This window comes from Brachionichthys hirsutus, chromosome 18 (genome assembly GCF_040956055.1).
Source record: "Brachionichthys hirsutus isolate HB-005 chromosome 18, CSIRO-AGI_Bhir_v1, whole genome shotgun sequence".
In the NCBI taxonomy this organism is placed as follows: Eukaryota; Metazoa; Chordata; class Actinopteri; order Lophiiformes; family Brachionichthyidae; genus Brachionichthys; species Brachionichthys hirsutus.
In genome coordinates, this window is record NC_090914.1 from 4,679,899 (window position 1) to 4,706,640 (window position 26,742).

The 26,742-nt window shown below is 43.9% G+C and overlaps 1 protein-coding gene across 1 annotated transcript in view; it reads right to left on the minus strand.

Moving 5' to 3' along the window:
- Positions 1-25,481, minus strand: part of LOC137907829 (formin-like) — a 37,770-nt gene extending 12,289 nt beyond the window's left edge. Inside the window, exons 1-13 of the mRNA XM_068752185.1 lie at positions 23,942-25,481; positions 19,228-19,394; positions 15,500-15,620; positions 14,296-14,357; positions 12,719-13,425; positions 10,566-10,707; positions 6,823-6,910; positions 3,708-3,769; positions 3,376-3,464; positions 2,415-2,544; positions 2,156-2,302; positions 2,030-2,089; positions 1,806-1,926 (exon numbers count right to left, since the gene is read on the minus strand). Of these exons, the coding sequence (XP_068608286.1) occupies positions 1,806-1,926; positions 2,030-2,089; positions 2,156-2,302; positions 2,415-2,544; positions 3,376-3,464; positions 3,708-3,769; positions 6,823-6,910; positions 10,566-10,707; positions 12,719-13,425; positions 14,296-14,357; positions 15,500-15,620; positions 19,228-19,394; positions 23,942-25,481 (3,436 nt within the window). The remainder of the gene's footprint in view (positions 1-1,805; positions 1,927-2,029; positions 2,090-2,155; positions 2,303-2,414; positions 2,545-3,375; positions 3,465-3,707; positions 3,770-6,822; positions 6,911-10,565; positions 10,708-12,718; positions 13,426-14,295; positions 14,358-15,499; positions 15,621-19,227; positions 19,395-23,941) is intronic.
- Positions 25,482-26,742: the final 1,261 nt, after the last annotated feature.

The window sequence follows — 26,742 nt, forward strand, 5'->3', positions numbered from 1 at the left end:
ATTTGATTAAGGCCTTTCTTGAACTCCCCATCTCAACCAATCAGACAAATACAACAACTAGTCTAGTCTTACTTTGTAGTATTTTCAGACAGCGCTGGTTCAGCACGCCGCTTTCACACATTCTGTTCAGAGCAGCGCCTCTGTTGTAAAACAAAGCTCAAGCTAAAGGCCCTGCCTTAACCTGACATTAAAGGCCATTTAAAATCAGGACACTGTCTGATTTGCCACAGTGATAAACGTTTAAACTGGACCAGACCTTCTGTGAAACACTAAACTCCCCTGAGCAGCAAATGAGCTTTGACTGTTTCTTTTTATTTGATCGGTAGCGTCCCTGCCTCTCTGTCCAGTCCAATTAAGCAGCGGCTATAAGGATGTTTATGAGGACACTCACTGTGTCTGAGTTTAATCAGCCATGCCATGTGATAGAGCTCTGAAAGATCCTTTTCAGTTTGGGCCTGTAGAACTACTACATATGATTCAAGACAGAACGTAAGACATTTATCTTCATCGGAGCTGAGCGTCCTACAATACGTTCAGGTCTTTGAGGCGTCCCGTTCAACACTCCTCCCCCCCCCCCCCCCTGAGAGTTGCACAGAGAGGTCATCACCCTCTACCCAAACAGGAAGTCCCATCAAAAAGGATCATGTTTCTGCAAAAGCTAGTGGAGGATAGGGGTTGGACAGCAATCGGCTCCTGAGCATCACTGATAATAAGATGCTGCACAGCAATACACACGCACACAGCAAAGGCATGATCATCTAAAAAACTACAAGTTACTCTCACACACAGGTTTTTGTGAGAAAGGCAGCCATTGATGCACAGAGAGAAACTCTCTGAGGAGGACACGAAGCTGGGAGAGATGAAATCTGAATGCTACCATTGCGTCTCCCGACCTTTGACCAAAGCCTGGAGGCCAACACACTGCAGTCGCCACCTCAGGATCAGGTGAGGGGCGGGCAGCCTTGCCTCTCCTAGTAAAACAAGAGCCACTTAACCAAAGCACGAGTCTCTCTCTGTTTTGGACAAAATTCACAAAGTGGATGGAAGCGATCTGTGTTCGCGTCATAATTAAGACCACTTGCTTTCTTTAGGCTGGTTTATAATAGCCAGGCATAAATATTTATTCCTCCCGGCTGGAGAGGATAAAACTTGTGAGAGTCAGAGGTGGAGCTCACCAAACATCTAGAATTTAACATTTGCGCTATGATGCTAATACCCCCGAGGACTACCGTGCCAGACTGCGCTGCAACAGAGATCAAATGCGAGGGCCCTTACGTTGCATTTATTGTCTTCAGGTCTTCCATTTTTCCTAATAAATGAGTGACAGCTTGAGGTGGAACCGGGTACTTAAGTAGACGCTTTGTATTTCTCCCCCCGGTCAGAGAGGAGAGGGCTTTAACAGCAATCTAGAAAACGCAGGGGAGAGCTGGAGAGCATATCTAATTGCTTTCATATGCCGTATTATTGGTTGATTTAAATAACCACAGACACCAGGGGCACTGGGGGGGCACGCCTTTAACCTTCACATGGCCTTGGCAAAGACTCACTGGCTAGTGAGCGGCTCGGCAGCCACAATCAACAGAGCACCAAAATCATATTAACTTAATGATCTGCTGATTCTCGTTCTGATACATGCAGGTTTTTTTTTTTAAACTTCTTTTCAGTGGTTTAGAACAGATAGATGCTTCAGGAAGAGAAGAGCCTCTGATGACATGAGACATGGTGATGACTCAAGAAAGAAACATTCTCTGTTAAGCCATCCACAGCGAACGTGAATTCACTTCTTCACCAGGGCCATTTCTTACCCATCAGTTCCTTCTTCAGCTTCTTGATGTCCTTTGTGAGGTCCTCAAACCTCACCTGAGAAGCCTGAAAGAAATCCTGAGGCTCCGGCAAAGGGAACACGCTCTTTTCTGTCCCGGCATGCTGAAACAGTTTGTGAAAACATATAAAAAACAAATATAGGAATGCTCATAAATAGATGTTTTAAGAGTTTATAACATTGTGAATGTGATTGACAGGACCTCACCTCATCAAAGTTTTGCAGGTAGTATAAAACAACGTAATCCACCAGGTTGGTTTTATTGTCCTGAAGGAGGAAACAATGGATGACTAAGGTGATATTAAGCGTGACATTACGATGGTGGTAGCGTACCCTGCTTTTGACGTCCTTTAGTTTGGGAAGGATCTCGAGTCCAAAGCCATCTGCCTGACCTCTTGTCCTGTTCCCTCCATTCATATAGTTCCCGAACGCCAATACAAGACCCAACACAATGCGCAAATGATCACGCTCTAACAGATCCTGCCACACACACACACACACACACACACACACACTTTGTCTTAAAAAAAACCCCACCACACAATTTATCGTCACTTTTCTGAAACAGTGTTTATCGACAGGACGTTCTTACTTTGCAGACATTCATGATGATATCCACCTTACGACGAATGGAGGCGATGGTCTCTTGGAATACTGACTGGAAGATTATACAGTGGGCTCGGCCCGCAAAGTCGGGAATCTGGGAGAGCTCATAGAGAAACCTGGGAAACAAAAGGAGAAGAGGAGGAGGTGGAAGAGAATGGAGCGTGATGTGTTATGACAGAATTAAACAAAATGTCTAACAGGAAGAACTATTTCGGGGCCTTGGCAGACCAAGCTTTCCCCATGCATGTCGGCTGAGTCAGTGTCCACAGGAAGGCAAGCAGCTGATAGTCTGGGTTTGAAAGGTTCGCGGGGTCGGGCGCAGAGCGAGCAGCGAGCGGCGTGCAGGGATTGATCAAAGGTAGCTGTGGCCTGATGTGGGATGACTTATGTAAACAGGACCGTGTCAGAGGGGAACGGAGGGGTAACATCCTGTGTGATTAGGCCCTGCTGATGGGGGGAGACACTGAGTAAAGATGACTCCGGGGGGCAATAGTGACAGCTCTGGTCATACATGGAAATAGGAAGTCGGGGCTGAGCAGCACCGGTCCAGGCCTCGTTAGCTGGCCCGGACTACTTAACCTTGACGGAACTATTAAACTACTGAAGCAATATCAATTAATGCATATTAATAACACAAAGCTGTCAAAAATAAAGACTTTGAGAGAATAGAGAAACAATGACCCAGTAGGTGTGACTTGTAGGCGCCAAATAGTGAACGAAAGTTATCAAAGTCCTTTGAGTTTAAATGAACAAATAACAAATTCTAGTCAATTAATGTTTTAGCTAATTAACCAAACTTTTTTCAGATTTCCATGTAAATTAATTTAGATGTACAACAATGAAGACAAATACTCTGTATAGTGGTAACATTTACTCAATAAAGTAATTGTAAATTTAACTGAGAAACACTGGCAACAAGTTAAGAATCATTCTCAAATGTTTCTTACTGTTCAGGTTTGTCCAGCAGTTTGATTTCATCTTCCTTACACTTCTCATAATGTTTCATTATCTTGTCCACCTCGTCAGTGGTGGCCCTCTGTCAAAGCACACACACACACACACAAAAAGAAGATGGTCCATATTTTAATACGGCTAAATATGTTCAATAAAATAATGATATTCAGGAGAAATGCGAGTTGAAAGTAAATATGTTTAGTTGTAATAGACTATGTCTTATGGTCAAACAAATTTGTTGTTTCCAATACATGTCAGATGATTTTACAACCTCTCCTTTCTACGTTTCTTTATGACCGTGGACAGATTGATTCCTCATACTTACGTTCTCATATAAAGCCTCAATGGTCTCCAGATCCACCACAGAGTTATCCACATTAAGAACAGCTGCAAAGTGATAGATATTCATGATAAGTCATTCTTAACAAAGGACGCATGCTGCCTTTTATGTTCTGCCAGTGCAAGGATACATTTGATTTGCAAACTCGAGATGCAAACTTAAGCAATTATTTGAATTAACCTTGATTATTAACAGGACATGATATTTGGGGCAAACCACATGCAAGACATAATGAATATATTGTAATAGAGAAGAGAGAACAAAAACAGGACCATGTGTTTACTTTCAATTTAACTCCTTAATTTACCATCTAGTTAAATTATACATCCAATTTAGCAAGTTAGCTTGATGTGGCAAAGCTATGAGTGTGGCCAGGCTGTGGGGGCAGATGTGTGTGGAGCAGACTCGATCTGAGACCACAGAGTTCTGGTAATGAAACTCCATATTGCCGCTTAAAAGAGAAAGTTTGAAAGTGCTTAACCTCTGGGCTCACATTTAGAACACCAGGCCTGACTTTAACGATGTTCAGAATGAGCCGGGAGGGGCTAAATGTGAAGCAGGGGATGCAGGAGGAGGTAAAAACAAGAGGGAGAGATTTTAAACAAATTTGGAAAAAGAGACATTTCTCAACATCCATCCCTTACATGCCACCTCTCGTCCACCTCGTCTCACACAGTGAAACTCAAGCGAGCAAGAAAGGCGATGACACAAAGAGTGAACGTGACTCCCGCTGTTTATCTGAGAGGTGTCACACGTTTATGGCTTTGTAAGGGTGGACGGGAGGCCAGCATCATGGGAGGGATGGCTCCACTGCTGGAGGATCAGCTGACAGTTTGTCTGGTTGGCGTCAGCTGAGGAGGGCTGCACAGCACCCAATGCTCTCAGATCAGTAACTCAATGTGCCAGAAAAAAACACACACACAGAGACCCAGCAGATTTCAAGAACAAATGAAGTGACAACGATACAGGAGATTTATTCACTGTTAGAAAGGCTGGGTATCAAATCTGAAAACAGGCTTTAGCCAATAGGAGTACTAGTAGTAAAAAATTAGGAACCGACTTCAGTACTTTAAGTACCTCCAGTACCTCCAAATCAAGCTTCACTTTCCCACCATTAATCAATGTTAAATTATTTTAAGCTTCTATAACAGTGACTGGCACCACACGATAATGTAGTTTGACTAATGTTTCAATGTACCATGACAGTGGGGCTAACAGCAAAAACCTAGCAAAATTGTGCTTTAGGAGTCACAACAATTTAGCGAGGACATAATTAAACTGTGTGACATTATAGTGGCGGCGCTGTTAACGTTGTTGTCTTACAGTAACAAGTTTCTGGGTATTATTCCACAACCTTTTCCCTTCAAAAAAGGTGAATTGGTGACTTTAAAGTGCCCGTAAGTGTGAGCATGAGCAAGAATGGTTGTTTGTTTCTGCCCTTGGATGAATTGGCGACTTGTCCAGGGTGTACCACACCTCTCGTGCAATGTCAGATGGGATAATCCAGCAATGCCCCCAGCAAAGGACAAGCATAACAAGCACAGAATAGGAAATGCATGGATGGATGATTTTAAACCTTCGTCTTTTTAATCAAGCAGCGCTTCCAAATAACAAGGTGATACCGTGCGCTTTGGTCTCCAGCTGTTCCTGGAGCAGAGAAGCTGTCAATGTAGCCCCGATGTCTGGATCACAGGGAACACTGGAGGTCCATTTCCTACATCTTATTAGAGTGGATTATTCAGTCCCTCAGCCATGCAGCCGTCAATCACACACCAAAGGGGGCCCGCTCTAGTGTGCACAGGAGCACTCTGATCCGAGGGGGGCCGGATATCTCTCCACACCGACAGATCAAAGCCTGCCTGCCAACCGCCTCACACCCTCTCCTTCCACTTTTCACTCATCAGCTTTGGTGTGGAAGCGTATGTGTGGTGTGTGAACATGTGTCTGTGTGCGTGTGGTGAGGTGGGGGGGGGGAACCTCCCTGTACCCTTGAACCATGGTGGCCCTTGAGATACCCCATTCACTCGGGCGGGTGAAGCTCGCCCCCACCTCCCTCCCTTTGTGTGCCAGAGTGCTACCTTTCATTAGTGGCTCTAATTATATTACATGTCCCATGTCCTTTCAATGTGACAACAATGGGAAGGCAAGCAGGCGAGGCGAGGGACTAGAGCCCATGGAAATATTAGTAAGGATCCTAATTATCAGATTCATATTGTTAATTTCTAATACACCCCCCATATTAACGGCTGATGTTGAGTGTGACCAGGCCTTTCTGCTAAATCACCTTTGCAAGCAGACGGTGGAAAAGAGAGACAAGGATGGAAGGAGAAGCAGGGGGAAAAAAATGAAACAAAATGGGCATGCTATGTGTGTTTGGCTTGTGTTTGAGGTGTTTTTTATGTGGTAGCACAGTGTCTGCTAAATGTGAAAGGTGGTTTTGTACATGCTTAGATCATTAGTGGGGTGTCAGTCCCATTAGGCTTGTGGAAACCGTCACTGGCTACAATAAACAGATCTGCTGGCCGCATGCTCAGACTAGCAGGCGGCAGGCACTTTCTGCCACAGTCCCAGGACAGGACCAATTCTTAGCCATCTACGCTGTCCCCAACACACATATATTGTGTTTATACACACACACACACACACACTTGCATTTTTTCCATAACCAAGCATGTAATCAATCCACGCAGCTCTTCAAATGAAGTGGACAGTAATTTGATTTTAACCAGCACAGCAGAGATTTCAGTCTGACTTAAAAACTGGAAAGCGGGTGTCCTCCCAGTGCTGCCGTCTTCACATGCTGACAAATCAAGACAATTTCTTGCCTGGAAAAAAATCCTCCATGTTCCACTAGAAACACAAACAAATACCCCAAGATGTGTCTCTGGTTACAAATTAGTAGTTGTCATGAGGTTGGAAATGATTCTACCCTCCAGAGCTTACTAGTTGATCTCTAAAAATAACTCCATCTGCATTTCATCAGGAGTCATCCACAATTTATTGTTAAATGGGACTGTAAATTCAGTTTATTACCGCTCAATCTAAATAGGAAGCTCCTTGTGAAAGATCAAAATGATGCACAACAGAAATCAGTTTTTACCTTGCTGAATGTCCTTCATCTCCAGATGCAGGCTTGAAATCAGGATGCCAACTGCTTGAGAACGCTTCCCATCCAGCAGCTTGATTATCTGGAAAATATTGGTAAATCAAATGCCTACATAAATTTCAAATTTTGTTGATTGCATAACAGAACTTAATTCCTTATCTTGACTGCAATCTATGACTTGGATTTCCTCACGCCCACATTTACCCTGGATCAGATGGTGGAATTCAGTTCTGTGATAAGAGGCTTGAATAGCAAATAAGTTCCCAAATAGCGGAAGCAGATGATGGATGACAAGCCGAGGCAGCGCATCCCAGTTAGTCTGAAGTAGTCTGGATTTTATCTGGAGTGACCCAGAAGAGCAGACTAATCAACAAACATTGTCATAATAACCCAGACTAGGAAATACAACAATGCAACAACGAGAATAGGACCGTTAAAATGAAAACCACTTTCAGTTTACCAAAGAACATGTGTGAGATATAATCAACAAATATCTGGTCACAGCAAAAGTGGCTCCATAAAAGGACAGTCCAGAAGAGCAAGGCGAAGTGAAGCAGGGCTTTTTATAACAAACTATAAATTCACAGGATTTTTATTTGTGCCCACACATGGACACAATTACTTATGACTGAATTAGCCGTAAAACCAGGGAGAGTTTTTTCAAGGTAAAGCCCTGCTCTAAAAATTAATGTGTTAGGCTTCTTCATTAGGTATTATGGTGTTGTAGGATGCTGGGCTGTCCAGTGGGAGCCGGAGAGCAGAAGCCTTAGAAGTGGGTATTGCATTACAGGGCGTTAGTGGGTGCCATGCTGCTTCCAGCTCTATTACTTGGATCACTGGGGATCTCCCGCTCTAAGGACTTGAGACGGCTGAGTTTCCCCCAACACCTCTAATTAACCACTATGGACGGGCCACACTAAAAGCAGCCCAGGAACCCTTCCCTCTCACCGTCGCTGCAGAACTCACCAATTATCCAAAATGGTTAGGTTAATGGGAAAAGACAACTGTTGCTGGATGCTTGGTTTCAGACCCGCAAACGGCTCCTAAGCAGAGAGAGCAGCGTGATGCTGATGCTGAGACAGGTAGACGAGAACAGCAAACAGCTCCCTCCTGCGGTCAAGAGGAGAACTGAAGGTACGACAAAGCTCCAAGCTGCCTGAGGACACTTTCACTCAGACAGGCAAATGTGAAAGAGGAGAAGGATAGAGATAGAGAAAAATGAGCAGCCTATGAAAACAAACAAAATGATGGAGGGAGTGTCGGCAGTCTGAGCTGGAGCAGGTGGGTAATGTCAGGCGAGGTGTGCAGGGTGACGCCGGCTTAGAGCGGCGCAGATAGTTTACACAGCCACGGCTGGGCGGCCCGCCTGCTCTGGGGTGACCCTCTGTCTGGACTCACCAGGCCGATGTTACCATAACAACTAAATCAGGACTCCCCATCAACAACCACCGACGATACACTCATCAACCCCGGTCACACCCAGCGGTGTTAGTCCGACACCCACTCTCCCACGTCACAGTCGGAGCTTCAAATATGTCTTCAATAAACCCTCTATGATTGCTCATGCTATTCCCATAAACCAGAAAAAGCTGCTGATTGTTTAAAGACAACCAGTAAGTCTAAACTTGATACATGCTTAATTTATGCGGGTAGACAACGTTGGAATACTTTGCCCTTATACAGTCTGAACGGCACATTTAACATGATTTATTCCTTCTTTTTCTTCCATCTCATGATGTGCCCAGACTCACTGCTCCCCCATTCCTATGGGTGCCCTGTTTTCTTTGCCTCCTCTAGCCAGTGGAGTGAAGCCACATGCCTACAATTATACCCCTGGTGCAGCCTGCTCGGTTGGGAGAGCTCTCTTCCATGTCATCTCCCTCGCTTTGATATGCTAATCAGAAGAGGGAGAAGGCCTCAAGAATAAACAACCGCTTTGATTCTTCTTTCTTTCTGTAGCACACATGATAAAGATTAACTTTTTCATGTCGGCATCAGCCCCGCTCTCTCTTCTGACTTTTGGCGTGTTGAGTTGTTGGAAAGCGGGGAAGGAGCTCATATGCATAATGTACACACACATTCCATTCTCTCAAACTCATCTCCCCCCCCCCCCCCCGGAGCCAGCATGATCTGGCAACACTTTCTGAGCAAGTGCATAATGACTCGTCAGGATGTGCCGTCATCACGATCAAGCACGCAGTCCCATGCACGCACTCAGAAACAAACACATGTGGGTGCATAAATACACAAACTCAAGGAGAAACAAACACAAACATTGCAATAAAAGAATCACTCTAAACCAGATGCACGCACAGATACAGTGGCGAATTAAAAAGTGGGTCTTGTGCAGCAGTGTGTGCTGACAGATGCAGGAGGCAGGCTGTCTGCCTGAGTGTCCACTGGTATTGGTAGTCACGCAAGGGATGGTGACCGTTGCCTGCTCCGATTCTGCAGAGTAAGGCACCAAGATGAGACCTTAAACCGCCGCAGTGGGCACGAAACGGTCAGTGCCAATAAAGGCCTAAAAAAATTGACTAAAATGCGAAGAAAAACAGATTTAGCAAAAACCCATCTTGGAGGAAAGTCAATTGAAAGACCAGAATTGATTAGTGATTATTGATATGGATAGACTGGATCAATATCCTCAGTAACAATTAATGATCGAAATTACTAATCAACCGATTAGTAAATCAGAAAGTGACTCCACAATAAATTTGACCGGGGGAATCCCGAGAGCTTGTTCAGGCAGACAAGTCCTACACTGTGTACACAACATGAAATGCCAGATGAGACCTCAGTCCTGTCATCAATATACTCCCCCAATTGGCAAATTAATCTTATAAGCAGGGATAAAATGATTAGAAACATGGGAAGAGGAAACAAAAAACTCCTAATAATTAGGAGTAAGGGTCCTAATATCAAAAAGTCGGGGTCACATACGTGTCCTTCTCCCAAACGCGCTTTAAAAAAACAAGAAATTGGTATTCTTCTGATTTCTCTTGTGTCTCCACAAGAGGGTTTAGAGCTAGTCCAGACTGGAGACTGTGTCTGTAGTAGCTCTAACACACACACACACACACACGGGCAGAGTGGAGCCTTAAATTGATCAGAATAGGGGGTGCATATGGATTTCGAGGGGACAGTCTGGGGCAGTGGCCGATTTTTAACTGCTTGGACGCCACAGTGAGGACCACGAGGGGGCCAGGATGCTGATGCAGCACTGGCTGCAGCAGACGTGCAGAGTTGCAGCATTTGAAAAGACATTAACTTTGGCGTCTAGGAGGAACGGAAGATCAATCTGGCAAAAAAGCACATCTTAGCTGATTTTTCTTAACTTGTTTCCTCTTTAAAAACTAAACAGTGGATCAATCACAAAGAAACTATTGTGAACCCACTCATCCTCACTACAATCTTGCACAGTTTAGATTTCCCAGAGAAAAACAAGGGAGTGACCTCGCAAAAATCTGAAAAATGCAGATCTGGAGGAAAATCTGATGACTCACAATCCATTTCGTCCCACTTCACCTTTTGTTATTTCTTTCTTTGATTTATTATTGAGCATGACAGCAGGCAAAACTCATTTTTAAACAACACATAATAACGCCTTGAAGTGGCTGCAGCAACATGAAACACAAAAGCGAGCGATGACTTACGCTTTCCACAAAAGCAACGTCAAAGAAAAACAATTATATAACAAGATGCAAGAACCAAAGTGTGATGCAGGGAAAGGAATTTACCTTCTTCGCTTTGGTTTTCTTCTCATAGGTGTCCGACAAGGGTTTCTTCTTCGGTTGGAGCGTCGCCTTTGAGAAAAGATCCTCAAACTCATCGGCGTTTACAATGTTCGGTTCCTCCAGAGAACCCCATAGCGTGTTGTTGCTGGAAAAAGAAGTGACTTGTTGTTTTAACTTTAATCGATGAATCAAAACAAAACGGAGAAGCTAAAGATCTGATCACCATCGCAATGACAGCAGCTCACAGGACAGGAGAACCCCAATTTAACTTCCTTGAGCAAAACAAAAAAAACAGTTAATTTTATTTGTGGAAGCTTATTTGATTCTTATTCATCCTTCCTGCTGTTTTCCATTTTCCATTTTGGCATCCAACAAAGACTTGACAAATATCTGCAATCTCAACTTTGAAAAGCAATGTTTACGAGCGAGGGAATAACAATAACAAAAGGTTAAGACAAGTTTGTTTCTGTAATAAAAGCTCATTTCCAGCAAATGAACAAGAATACAGGAGGTGATGCTGTGTTTCAGAAGTTGCTGAGTAACATAAAAAACAAACAGACAGAAAAAGGAACAAGTGATGTCTAAAGCCAAGAGGATGTTCAGGATATAAAGCGTTCTGCTGTTACCAAGCCATCTTCATATCTGCCTCTGCTTTCCCTCCCTAAGTTTGTTACTGAAATGGACATCACCAGTATAACAAACAGGCATACTAAGGAACAGAGGACGAATTTGGACTCATCTATTTAGTGTAATTCTTCACACATTCCAGATGTTCTTTCAGGTCATAGTTCAATGACATTGAACGCGCACATCATCTGTGAGCTGATTAGCATTAAGACAACGGCTGGCAGGCTGATCGTGGCTTCAGCACCAGAACAATTGGCTCGAGACACAAGTAGGGCCGACTGAGTCCATTTGTGTCTGCATGCAAGTTGGCTCCCTGGAGCAGCACTGAGAGTCATTATCTGAGACAGCTGAGAGGTTTCATGTTGAAGACATAATGATGTTGTCCCTAGATCCTCTTTGGATAGCGCACTCCTTCCTGAGACACTGAGGAAAATAAGTGCGAACATGTTCTGACAACAAGAACCACCACGCAAGAAAACATTCTAATGAACCAGATTAGGACCGTAACCGGATTCTCAGCTCATTTCTTCTTGTGGCTTGTCACACAGACCCTATAAGCTTGGAAACTGTACTTCACGTTTGGGCTTTGACAGCTGGCACACTTTCAAACCGCACAATGTTCCCCCTCTCATAACTCAAAATGTCACTCCATTAACAGAGATCACACAGCTGATCCTGCTATAGTTAAACATCTGACCCATTTAATGCCCTTAACATGGCCCTTTAAGGTTAGATTTATAGCTGACATGAAACTGCCATGGTGTTAGTCAGCCCTTCACTGGTCCGGAGACAGTTGCGAACCACAACGCAGCCCCCCCAGTAATTCAGCCATGGAAATACAAGGCTATAAAGCTGGAAGCCTTGCACTCAGGAGCAACAGCCACGGTTGCTGCAAATGGACTGGATAATCCACTGACAATCCCAGACTATCTGGAGCAGCAAACATCTACATATCTATGGATAGGAATATCCGTGAGGTTCAGAACTTCATCAGCCCAATCGCAACAGTTTGACGATTCAACTTCAAGTAATGGATACTTTCATGTCACGCAATTAATCGTCCACTCCATTCTTAACTTTGTCACTTATCTGCCAAAAATATACACCAAATCAATTCATCTGCAATAAGATACTGTGATCCCATTCATTAGTCTCTCGTTATCCCTTCACTCAGCAAAACTAAATTCTATCATGAACAAACATTATGTAATTCCTCTGCTCTCTATCTCTTGTCAGGGAAGCCTGTTTAGGTTTCCAGTCATCCGGGGCTTTGACAGCTTCGTGATCTTTTCAGTGAAAAGATAATCTATCCAAACCACTTTGTTTGGTAGTGGAATGAAATGGAGGGCTGCTTGTATGAAAATGCATGAGAAGAGTTCTTTGATTTTCTCTTCAGTAATTTTGGCTCATCTGTAGCAACACTGCTGCTGTATGACATAATTTACTGGAAAAACGTTAGAAATATGATCAGTGTATGAACACTGATTGTCTTTTCACAGTAATGTGAGTGATTGGAAGGAGCTACATACTTATTGTCCTGAATCTGTATCCTGCTCCAGTACAGAGGCTTCATGGGACATGCTGGCTCAACGGCAGGCTTCCGTGGGGCCTTCTCCACCTTCTGGCCGAAACTGAAGCCCCCCATAGGGGGAGGAGGTGGACCAGATCCAGGTAGGCCAGGAGGAGGTGGTGGTGGACCACCACCAGGCAGAGGAGGTGGTGGCGGAGGTGCTCCCATGTTGCATGGCAGAGGGGGAGGAGGAGGTGGTCCTGAGAGGCCTGGTAGGGGAGGAGGAGGTGGTGGAGGAGGAGGTCCTGAGAGGCCTGGTGGGGGAGGGGGAGGTGGTGGCGGAGGAGGTCCTGAGAGGCCTGGTGGGGGAGGGGGAGGCGGTGGTGGTCTGGGAGGCTCTGGGTCATTCCCAGCTCTTAGATTTAGTCCAACAGAGTCCAAGATGAGTTTCTTAGGGATGCTCTGGGTGGGGCTCTGAACAGGCCCACCGCCGGCACCCTCAGGGCTCTTAATGAAGGTCTCCCTGTCTGTCTGGATGCTCACGGTGCGGCACGTCTTGAGGATCGGGTCGTCTGCAGTAGACACAGCAGCATCGCGGACCTCACCCCGTCTCGGGCCTGCATTGTACCCCCTGTCACTCTGCATCTTGGAAATGATGCCTTCCAGGTGTGACAGTGACACTGCATTCTCCCCTCTCAGCTGGAAGACCTGAAGCTCAAATTCGGACTGTAGAAAGCAACAGCAGAATATCATGAATAATAATGATAACAACAACAACAATGATTATTTCTTATTCTGTATTATTATTATTAGAGTCTTCATTTAGCCATTTTCCCATCAAACTAATAAAGCGGCAAAAAAAAAATCTTAAACGCACAGAGAGTAAAAATGTTCTTGCTTTTATTCACCTTGGATTCCCCGACTGATGCTAATATTTGACTCGCGTAGTAAAAGCCTTTAAACTCTTATTTGACATCTTTGACAGTAGATTGCGATGCAATAACATTTATACATTCGTCCAACTTGTGTCACTTAAGAAAAAGAATTAGGCACCTTGTCGTGGGGTGACAGTGGTCCGTGTTTCGCAGTGAAAGAATATGTGTTAATTAATATGTTAATTACGTTTAATTCTGTTTATTATTCATTAACAGATGTAGCGAATGGAAATTGTCTTATTTTTCAGTACATATGCGCTCCTATTCTAAATACTGAATAATTTAAAATATTTCAACATCTTAGGGCTTCTAGTGTTCTAACTACACAGTGGCTCAGCTGCTGACCACTTCAACACTACATGGTTATTTAGCACCACCTTGTGTTCAGGAGGCTCAGCTGCTAGGAAAATGTGCCTCCTTACAAGTGAATCTCAAAAATGTAATTGCTGTTCGTGCATGACTTGCAAGCACGTGAACCACTGACAGATTTATGAGAATATTTAAAAATGCGTCCTTTATCTAAGCACTCTGAATGTCCTTGTTGTTGAGAAGCTAAATGGAAACACACGATACACTATACTCTGTGATCGCTACAATCCATGGATCGATTTTCTCTTGTACATGTGTTTTCATTCAGTTAGCTAATGACATCAGAACTTACATGCATCCTCTCCACCTCTTCCTTGCACTCTCTCTTCAGCTGCAATAGAGCTGCCTGGTGCTCTGAAAAAAGACAAAAGAATGACATTTATATAACAACACACTCATTTTTCCTCATCAGGTTTTGATGTTGTGATTGTGTCATTTAATTTACGACACTTCCTGTGTTCCTCTGTTTTGCCCTCCCTCCCTCCTGTCTGTTTTCCTGATTGGAATGTGGGTGCAGCTAAGCTGAGGGCAGACTGGCGGAGTGAAACGAGACACACCTGATCCTCATCCCTCATTAACCCTGAGTCTTCATATACTCAGCTTTCTCATCGGTCTCTGCCGGATTATGTTTTGGTTCCGTATGAGTTGCAGTCTTCTCTTGTGTTCCCGTTTCCCTGCGTCATTATCTGGTTCCGGTCTTTGTTTGGTGATGCCTGTGTGTCCTCTGCCATTTGCAGGTTTTTATTTGGCTCTGTATTTTTGTTGTTATTTAAAACCGCCGGCCCGTCTGTTTTTCTGTGTGTTTTTATTAGAAGTATATTTACTAAATTGCATTCAGCTTATAAGAATCGTTGAATTCTACTTCCATTGAAAATATAATTTGATGTCCAAACATTTTTGGAAGTGTGGAGTGATGATGAGACTGCAGTCACCATAATCCTATCAGAATAAATAATAAATTGTACCAAGACCTTCACAGTAAAGCTTCGCCTTTGTAATATTATCAGTCCGTGATGTGTGTGCCCAACCTATCTCGGTGTGATTACACCTTTAGCGTAAAAGGTGAGTAAAACCTGGCATGCGTCCCAGAATATACTTCATTCTATTAAATGGTTTCACCTCACTAATGTCCGCACTTTGCTCTCCTGCGTTGGCACAAACTCACAACCCCACCAACAGCAGCCTTATGGTAGAGCCTCAGCCTCAGTGCACTCTTAAATGGGTTTAAAAGATTTCTTAAAGCCTGCAGGATTTGCCTCAGTCTTAGAATAAAGCCTGATTGCTCAAGAGGTGATACTGATGGTTTTATTTTTGGTTTTACTTCCGGTTTGTCAAGGTGTTACCCTCCCAAATGCCACAATATGAATATTATGAAATCTGCAAAGACCCTTATCCATAAAGTTAAACAGAGGGAGGTGTATCTATAAGCTGGGCTGGTCCCCTGTCAGAATTCCTGATCTGAGATGTAAATGTAGCCACAATCTTGAGATTCTTACCTGCCTCGGTGTACTTTAGTCCCACCTTCTCTTCCTCATCTTTTGGTTTGGGTGGGGGCCACACAGCCTGCAGACGCCCTGGTGTCCGATCTTCACTGTCTGTGGGGGATATGACCTCTGTCTGCGGGGAGCAATGCATGTCAGTGCCTCAGTCTGTCGAATAATTTCCCCAATATTTGTATAAGGCAATTGGAAAAGATGAAAACAGAACAACAATGCTGGGCTGTGATTACATACATTTGCCTCTTCAGAACTCTTGATTTCCTTCCCAGGGGATTTGGACGTTCTCTCAAAAATAGACCTCAAACTTTCCTTTTCATTTTTGAGTTTTTGCTTCACTGCGTCTAGGTCAATATCTTCTGTCCTTTCCTTTTTGATGCTTCTGGGGCCATAAAGGCTTCTAAATGTTTCATAGGCCAGGTCTGAAGTTTTCTTTCTTTCCGGTGTGGTTGTTTCTGGATCGACATTTTCTTCTCCCACCTTCTCTTCTCCATTTTCTGGTTCTTTTTTGCTGTTTGGATCAGTATCCTGCCCAGCATCAGGCTTTTCGGTGCCATCTTTGTTGTCTAGATTGAGCAGCTGACTGAGTTGTCCCATTAAAGTGCTTTTACTTTCCACAACAGGTTTAATATCAGCATGTCTCTTGATGGCAATGGTTGCCTTTTGTTCGGGGAAAAGCTTGGCTTTGTTCACTGGCTTCTTCAGATTGAGCAGGGCCAAATCAGCATCCTTCTCCCTCTGCTTAATCTCTGACGTAGTCTCCCTGTCTTCCCCCACTGCTCCTTTCTTCAGCACTCGCAGCCCACTGAAGAGAGCTGGCATCTGAAAGGAAGAAGAGAGTGCTGTGTCCTTTGGGGGGGATGAGTTAGGGGAGATATGGGAGAGACCAACGGATGAAGCTGGAGGTGGCATGTTTGTTTCTGGTGTCTCTGGAGCCTTTGTAAGGTGTGGATCAGAACAGACACTTGACTGAACATCACCTGGAGAAAGCAAAAAAGTTTGATTTGTGATCCCAGGAGAGTCTGACTTCTCATCTGGAATAGATGATGATGGGACTAAACCTTCAAGAGTCTTTGAGGTGGAGGGTATAGAGGAGATTCCTCCCTTAGTCTCCCCCTCAGTATCTTCTGTTTGTGTAATATCCAAGTCATCTTCCTGCTTTAAAGGAGAAGCTGCGGCGTCATCATGACCTGCAACCTCCAGAGGGCCATGTCCGGAGATGATGGATGGAACAGGGAGAGAACAATCTATGCCAGCATACTCATCACTCTCATCTTCTCCCACGTTTTTGCCATAATTCTCTGTTTTACCAGAACCTTCTACATCCACCGACCCAGTGGAGGTCCTCTTCTTGGAACTGGAATCATCTTCGTGATTGGAAACTGAACAGATAACAGCTGTTCTTGACTTCGCTTTGCTGACAAACCTATCTGAATACAGAAGTGTTTCCACAAGAGATCTCTTCTTAAATTGGTGCTTACTCGACTCAGGTACTTGGCTCCCTGTGCCTGCCATGACTTTTGGCTCATCTCCAGCAGCATGGTTCACTTTGTTACTGTCCTTCTCAGGCAAGACAGGTTCCTTGGTCTTCGACAGACTATTCTTTATACGAGTCACCTCATCTTTCTCATTTTCATTGTCACTATGCGTTTCCACTCTCATGACCTTGACCAAATCCTGGTCAACCAAGGCTCCAGATGTAGTTTCAACCTGGTCCCAAGAATGTGACCTAGTTTCTAAAGAGTCAAGCCTTGGCTTTGTATGGCAGGCAGCAGTCACATCATCTTGATGCACATTTTCATCCCCTTGTATTGATTGATTTTCCACATCTGGCAGCCCCTTGAAAGATGTGAGCATAGGCGGCTTCAATTGTGTGGCAGCAGATTTTTCCCGACTGAAAAAATTACTAATGACATTGTTAAGGATGGAACTAGGGACGTGCTTCCCGGTATTACTTCCACTGTCCATTTTCAACTGTGAGCAAGGAGACCTAACCCAAAACAGGAGGTAGCTCTAGCAAAGAGTCTGATGAAAATGACACAAAAGATTTATCTCCCCACCTTCGGTTATCCCAGCTGCTCTTGTTTCCACCTGTACTGTCGGCTGGTAACAAAAGGCCATTGTGTGGACAAATCTAAGGTCCTCTTACCTCGCCCAGGAAGACGGCAATTCTAACAACACTATCCTGAATTCCAGCCGAGTGAAACATACAAAGTAGACTTTCATTATGCCACATAGAGACTGATTGTACAGTACGTTGTCAGTGCAAGTAAAGTCAGTGCAAGTAAAGTCAAGCTGTCCAGCGGCTGGAAGCACGTCCTGCTGTAATCTCCCGGAGAACAGAGGAGCAGAGTTCACCTGTTTTCCCACAAAAGTATTTACAAGTGCTCCGACAAGTTCTGCGACTTAATCCTTAAAGTTGTTGGTTATCCTCCTCTTCAGTGACTTAACTGCTCTTCTAGTTTCGGGCAGCCTTCTTGAACTTTTCTCTCAGTTTACAGGAAATTCCAGAGAGCTGTTGTGTCGGAGGGAAAAAAATATCCCATAGGTTGGAGGAGAAAAAATGAGCCTCACTAGTCGACCAAGTCCGGGAACGCCTTCCCTTCAGGTTCCTCCCATGCTGGGAGGGACTTGGCCCCACAGGTGTCTGATTACCTCTGCTCACTTCCTGAAAATGGCTGGTGCAATACGAGAGACAGCACAGAGGGGTAGTTTGTCTGGGCTCAGGTGGACAGCTGCCATGGCTCACTAGCTCAGCCCTGTTGAGGGTCAGTCCACCACGAGCGAACACTAACATGCTAAAATGTGAGATTAGCAGTGCATGGATATTCACCTACAGGAATGAGTGAAGGGAAAACATTTTAATTCACTTACCTTACGTTTCTATACATGCCGGTAGTTTTTAATCAAACTAGAAATTCAGTCTTTCCAGGAAATGTTTTAAAGCTAACAACTAAAATTTAAATAGAAAAGAATGCTCATAGGATTGTATGAAATCATCATAATATTTTCCACTGTCATAACACACTCATAACAACAGTGAACAATGAAGCCACGTACGTGAAGAAAAATGTCACTGTCAAAACAATGCTGTGTCTAATTCTGTACAATATGGCCTTTGTGTGGGAATGCTGAATGACTCTGCTCAGAGTCAGGGTGAACAATGCACTGATGCACGTAATGCCCAACACCACACCCTGTAGTCTGCCTCATCTGCTACAGGAATGAATACCAGCGAGAGCTTGAAGGAATCTGGGAAGAAATGGAAATTGTTTTTCAAATCATTCAGATAACTTTGTCAAACCGGTCTGTAGTTATTTATCTCTAATTGTATTATTATTAGCTAGTCAATATTACAATTAAGCCTATAAACACCCAGAAACAAAGAATTGCTTGGGATTTTTTTTTTAGAAGAAAGCTATTATTATTGACACAAGCTTCCGTAATATTTATGTAGAAACCACTGAAATTCAAAATTAAAAATGTTACAGGAAAGTCACATTCTTATGCCTGTGTTCTGATTCAAATAGGAATAAGCTCAGTCAGGTTGGCCTTAAAACCCCAGCCTACAGATTAGAGACCTGGTAATCCATTTCTAAGTATTAACAGTCAGGTGGTTAAACACTCGAGTGGAGACAAATCCTTGAGTCCAATGAAGGGGAAAATCAGAGTGTTAAAATGTTCCAACTATGAAAGTACTTGAGCTGCTTATGTTTGAGGGCCCTCACCGTGCATTCCAGATTGGGACAGTAGGGTGTGTCTCCAATGATGTCATCTTCAGGTGGCGTAATGCGTAGGAAGTCGAGATGATCTGGGCGGGGAGCACGGGTAAGCTGCTCTTGAGAGACATCAACATCCAGCATCCAAATATCATCCTGACGCAAGAGGGAATGCTCTGGAGAAACACGCAAACAAACGCACAGCCACAAGGTAATTAACACAGTATCCGTTGCAACAAATCAGAGAGTAGAAAAAATACAAACATAACAGAACAACATGAGCATAACATAGTGAGGTGTGACACACCTAAATAAGCGCTGGTGGAAACAAGTTGTTTCCTTGCATGTGTCAGCAGGCATCAGAATCATTCAGCATCAGTCAGGCAATAAGGGAGACTCCCGTTTCATGCTCCAGGGCACACAGCTATATTTATCTGCACTTAGCCAACCCGTTTCTCATTGCTAAACCCAAACCCATAATGATCCAATAACGAAAAAGGACTACCAAGCACTGGCTTCAAAACAAGCATTCATGGACTTGCCTTCAAGTCACGTTCACTGTAACAGAGCTGTGGCATTGTGTGTATCGGCACTACGCTACGACACAGTTAGGTCGAGGCGCGTTAGTGTGAGCCTTGTGTTTGGTCACCCAAAGGCCTTGGAGGAGAACTATCAGGTAGAAACACTGCCCTCTCCTGACCAGGCAGTGACATGTAAGGTGATGAGTGAGCTGCGATTGTGAACGTTGCTGTGAAAACAGCTGAAAAAACACAAAAGTATATTTATATGTTAATAAAGATTCTATCGACTGTGCAGTTTTTCTCGCCTCATGCTGAATTCGTTCTTTGCATTTCAGAGCACCTGGTATTTATTATTTACCGCTCAAGGAAACAGACCCAGCCTCCACCTGCACAGCTTTCCTCATGGGCTGTGTCCTGAACAAATCGCATGGCATTAGCATCAGGTTGCAACTACTGAAAGACACAAATTCAAATATTTCTTATGTATCATGTAAACGTGATTTTTCGCTTTTTGACACATGCATTAACTGTCTCAAGAGAGCCAGTCATGCAAGTCATACAAGTAAAAAAAATAAAATAAGGGACAATGCGGCAAATGACTAAGGAGAGGAAAGGAGAGAGTGTGAGAGAGGAGAAGGAGGCGGATAAGGTATAGAATATATATTGAAGCTTGATGACCTCACTTTACTCTGGTTGTAAGACAACACCTCAACCTGAGCAGAATTATGATCCAGAAATAGTGAAACTCACATAACGGCCTGCCAATAAGCCGCTAAAATACCCCCACCTTCTCCGTTTGTAATGAGTATGCATGAAGGGGCTCACAGTGTTGCTGCATTGCTGTCCTTCCACCACTTGTAAAGACTTGGAATTCCGCCTGGATAACTCCCTACATTCTGAGATTAGAACACACATGCACGCACGCACACACTGGGGGGCCTTCATTATAAATTATAAGATTGAAATTCATCTTCAAAATTCTGCCGCAATCATTCATCAAGAGAAGCAGCAGCTTCAGTTATCTGGGATTTAGACGGCAGGAGAAATTCGATTACTAACATTTCATTATGATAATGCTGCTCTGCACGGTCCTGCAGTGAAGCCTGCTGACTGCACGCTGGGCCACTTCCAAATGCTGAGTTAAGGCCAGTCGAAGGCAAGGAAAGAAACGGCTGATCAGACGCACGCCTCAACCACAATTCTTGCTTGTCACTATCATGTTCGGCATGAGAAATAAGTAAAAGGTGAACTCTTCCTATCTGTTCACGTGTCCATGCAGATTGAAAATGGCCAGTTAAATAAATATGCATAAGATGATCCACACCGCCAAAATCTGAACAGAGCAAAATGCATTGCTGTCTGCCATACACACAGTAGTGAAGCTTCTGCAGCACTGCTGGCAAACAGATACAGAAGGGTAAGTACACAACCCATTATTACCCAACGAAGGCACTGCATTGGTTCAATATCTGATTTATCCCTTTCTTGTAAGATCTCTCTCTCTCTCATACACACACACACACTAGGGACTTTGCGCTTGTTGCCAGTTAATCTCTCCCTGCAGTTCTAAAAGCAGACACTAAATTATAGCATTAATAAATGAAGGGACACAAATGGGATTGTGTTTTTTGGCTCGACAGCAGTGACAACGTTTGATGACCAAATACCACCTGAGACTACACTAATAACACACTTTAGTAAAGCTTCTAGAGCAGATAGATTATTCTAGTATAGTCGCTTTAACAGTAACGTCTGATCTTGACAATTGGGAGTTGTTGGGGGTGATGGATTAGCCCCACTTTTAAACCTCTTTCAGCCAATCATCACTCATCCAGTGGTCAGAGAAAGCTTTTCCGAGGCTGCCTTGAACACAACAGCAACAGAAGCCACAAATTATTCTGCAGAACATTGAAAGCGCTGATTATCTCTTTGTCTCTGTATTTGGTGAACCTGAACATTTGCCTGGCATTAATTAGGGACTATAGCAAACATAATATGGAAACATTCTGTGGCTGCACACATATCATATCAAGACAAGTCTTACTCTATGCACCCTACAGTTTCCCATTCCAATTGCAGACACAACAGCTATGGCTCGTGTTATCCACTAAAAATGTAACCTCATCATTAAAGTAAAACAACTGGGCCAAGTGAATGCATCTTTCAGGATCCACCATATCTAACCAGGAAGATATATTGTTTTGTTTGCAAAAAAAATCATAAAAAATGCAGGGCATGCAAATCACTGGTTTCTCTTGCACCAGTCAAAGCTGTTTCTCCATTCAAGCTTGATGGACATGGATGAATGTCAGACAGTCTAATTGACTGTCGGTGCAAAGGCCATTTATGTCAAGGTACAAGTAGAAACACATAGAGCTAATGAAATGTAGCATGACATGATGATCACTTTGCATTTGAATGCGAGTTCTGGAGGCTGACTGGTAGATAAAGAGCAGAGGAGGGAAGAGTGGTTTTATCAGGCCTTGCAGGCCATTGATTGGAAGACATGACATTAACTTCAGATTTACTGCAGTGCACCAAGTGGGTGTGTTTAAAAAATATTCGGACATTGAGTAGAAGTTGCTCATATTGGAATCACGAGATGGAGCATTGTAGCATTTCCAAAAAGGTAGTGTGGCAGTAATTTATTCATGGAAACAAGTAAGATGGTAAATAAGGCCTCTGTCATTCTCTGTCCATGTGTAGTATTCTTAAAGCGACATCGTGATGTGGAATGAGGCTGAGGTAGAATCCACCTGATTATATGAAAAGAGCTGGGCCTTGTCTTCACTGAGTGGAACAGTGTTGTGTGGGAGGGCACTTTGTGTTGAATGACAGCTGGACGGAACAGCGGTGTGATACACTCTCGCTCTGGGCTGATCAGGCTCATGTGACCTTTCTGGAACGCATTTGGTAATCTGATTATGGCATTGCCTGGCATATGTTGCACAAAAAGAGAGATGGAGAGAGGTAACGGTGGATAATTTGTCTGAAATTAAATATGTTTAAAGTTGTTATCATCAGTATTTTATAAGGACAGCTGCTCAATCATTCTTCTGGTTTTCTCACCCATGGCTATCCCTGATGTCCCTGAGCATTGCTGACCATGATGCTCGGGCTGTTGCTGGCCCATGATGTAACAACTCAAACACGCTTCATTAAAAATACAGCATAGCTGTTAAACTATGGGTGAAGCTGCACCGATACTGAAAGAGGTCCATCCATTATAAAACTGCCTATAAATAAATTACATAATGGAAGGGGTTTTGTGTTGGCCTGACTGACAGGGATGATTAACCACGGTACAGAGGCACCTTATGCAACAATGAAGCTCTGCCCTGAAGCCGGACTAACAGCATGAGTATAGTTTGGACTGCGTAGTTGAAATAATGTATATATGTATAAACCAACACTGATAGCTTATCTACTGCTCAAAGAGAAAAAGCTCACAGAATAAGGATCATGCTAAACGCGACCTGGTTAAAAAGCAACACTGGAGATTGAAAGAATCGCTCTGCAACCCCTGTGTCCACTGGCTCCTAGATCCTCTGTCAGTTTCTTGCTAACTAAATAGGATGTGGGCTTAGTGGAGGGACAGAAGAGCTCTACAAATTGTCCAAATTGGCGATGCTTCAGTTAACACTGTGCTCATGAGAAACCCAGCCAACTCGAACCCCTTGTCAACTTAAAGCGCTTGATCTGGGACACTCCCACTAATCTGGACCTTACCAGTGGCACTGAGAGTTAAAATGGATCATCAGTGAAATTATTCTCAGGCCCTGCTTGCCTCTTGTGCAACTCTGATGGGTAGTTTTTAATTTGTGGTCACATTTCTAAGCCTAACTGAAAACCCAGCAGTCCAGAACTAACACGACTAACAGAGAAACGTTGGGAAGCAGGTGTTATTTACTGGTCCAGCAAGTTTGGAAAATATTTCTAATTTTCAGTGCTGCAGCATAAATTCCTGGAGCATTTCAACAAACCTCAAGCAGAGAATCTGACACAACACACACTCGCCCCACCAGGAAACCTTTCTTGTTCAGTTCTTTAAGATCCAGCTACAGCAATGCCAGCTGAAGGACATATTCTGACAAACGTTTCATGTTACTGAAATTATAAAAGCTCCAGTATCAGTGCTCAGAACAAGGCAGGGATTTTGAATCAGTGTGCCCAAAGGAGTGTTGTGGTTCCCAGTAACTTACCTGTTGAGGAGTTACTGAGGGAGTTCCACTGGAAGTTGCTGGGCCGCCTGCTGAGGTTTAGATCCAGATGGGTGACGGTTCTCTTGTTGCCGTTCTTGTCAATAATGTCAGAGAAGATTTTGGTATCATCAGTGTTACTGGAGCTGTCTTGATCATGGTCCACATCCTTATCTGAAAGGAGTACAATGCGATGGTTGAACTGTGGGCTTGTCTGCTTGGAAGAAAGGGGGGGCAAGACGGGGGACATTCTCTGAAGGGTGTTTGAGGCAGGAAATGATGAGTTGAAGACCGCAGCCAGAGAAGGTGAACAGGGGCTCTTTGGTTGGGATTTGTTTTGGGTGTAAGGTTCAGACGTATGAGACAGGGGCAACTGAAGTCCCACGGAAAGCATGCTACCCATCTTTTCTCCACAGGGTTCTCTCTGTTTTCCATGCTCCTGCTGGCAGCTGTTAATCACTGGATGTAGCCTTGCAGTGTCTGGGCTTGCATGACTGACATGTTGTACTTTCCCTTCCACATCCTGAACTTTGGCCACAACTCTTATGCCCACATTGCTCTGGTTGGTTTCACCATACACCTGTGGAGAGAATGTGACTTTTGATGCATTCTCAGGTAATGTTTCACCCACGGAATCTAACCTTTTCAATGGCCGAAGGTTGCTCCCACTTTCCCGCCGGGTGGGACCGTCCATCAGATTGCAAAAGGACGAATCGTAACCCAGTTCACCATCATACTCTGAGAAGTCATTGCAGAAATCCACATCAGAGCCAAATGCCTGGTTGTCCTCCATGTCCCAGTTCTCACGAGTAATCAGGACGGGTTCCTCCATAGCCAGGAGGGGATTACTCACTGCACTGACATGAGAGCCTTTGACTGAGATGCCAGAGATATTGACAGAAGGTAGGGTACCTGGGTTCTGTTCCACTACTGAGGGTGAAGTTACTGACACACCCCTATTCGCTCGAAGCTCAGCAGATGACGCCATGCTTGAAACTTTCCTTTTCATCTTACTGTGCAGGATATCCTCAGCGATGTCAAGCTTTTTACCTCCCAACTTCTTCAGCTTTTTGTTCTTGTATGCGGCTCTTTTAGGTTCCGGAGGCTCAGTCAGACAATAGTTGCTGGGATCCTGATCCCCAACATAATCTTCCTCATGCTCCATGCAGTCCTGAAGTTTCCCATCCTGGTTGCCCATCCTGATTTTGTTGGCACAAGCCCGGCACAGCGATAAGAGATCTGCCAGCAACTGGTGGTGCTCCGCCACCAGCCAGCAGAGCTCTGCAACAGCTTGCTTTGTTGCCTGACTGGAGCTGAGAAGTCTGCCTGAGGAGTGAGAAGACTGGCCTCTTTGTTCGGACGCTGCAAGATCATCCCTTTCCCAGACACGACCATTACCAGCCTCTTCTGAATGAGGGGCGTGGTTCTTATACTTGAACCTCTGTGTTTGCCTCGTGGGGAAATAAAGGCTTATGTTACATAGCTCATGGATGGGTGGATACAGGAGCAACACAGTGTGTGTGCCCTCCATGATGGGTGCCATTTTAATCCACTAAGCACACTGTGCAAGTGGTCAGTCCCCATATAGAGGGACTGGGACTTGGACTGCAGACGGGGATCTCTGGCTATTCATCACCTGGTTTGTCCAGATACTACCGAGAGAAAAAAAGCACACAATAATTAGAAAATATGTCCCAGAACATGTTTATCCATGAACATTTATACAGGCTTGGCGGCAGACTGCTATAGTTTTGTGTGAGTGTAGGCTTTTATATATATATAAATATTCAGTAAAGAACAAGACTGTAGATTTTCTTACAGCTAAGGTTCCATGAGCACGACAATGTAGAAAGTGTTTTGAAACACAGCAATACAAACTGGTATTTTCCAACAATGGCACTTCACATTTTTTTAAACAAATTCAATTTTAATTTCAGGGCACTCAAATAGTGCTATCCTCTGCCAACGGAATTTAAGAATCCCATTATGGTGACAACATCACCCGCCCTACTCTGCCTCTGATTGGCTCGTCACGACAATGCTGTTTCTCACTAGCTCCTTAGCTGCTTGTTTTAAGAACTGACATCATTGTACCAAGTCAGTCAAGGACAGAGCAGGGCAAGTCATACCAGGCTTCACGAATAAAATAAAATAAAATGTTACAAATTCTGGCTCCATACCAACTTCTGAATCACCTGTCGTCCTCCCCAGGGCCTACATTAAGTTCAATTTAATTAAAACCCATTCAAAAAATTTGACCTATTATGTTTACAAACCAACACACTTAGCTCATAACCTCCTCCAACTTTCATTGACGGCCCACCAGCCCCCTTAAATTAAATTAAACCTTAATCAGGTGTATGTGTATCATCAAAATGTTTGTCCTCTGTTTTTGCACATGCATGAAAATCCCTGGAATCCTTAGTTTATGTGTAATTGACAAAAATGGTAAAAGAAAAGGAAAAATATCCTGAATCTGCCCCTTCAGCCAGATGCACTGCAGAATTCACAATGAAATCTGCATGCATTCATTCTAGACAGTAATTATACAATTGTCAACTACTCCTAGTCCACAACCCTAAATTACCTTCATCCTGCTTTGGTAGGACAAGAACAAAGACTTCTGGGCCGCATTTTATTTTTATTTACAATTTCCTAAGCTGCCGCACAAAAACAAAAAGTGCCACACAATATGACGACATAATACTATGGCTGCCATTTACGATGTTTGCAAGGAAAACAAGCACGCATTTGACATTGACTTCAAGGAATACCCTCAAACACGCAACCTTTCTGTGTTTATG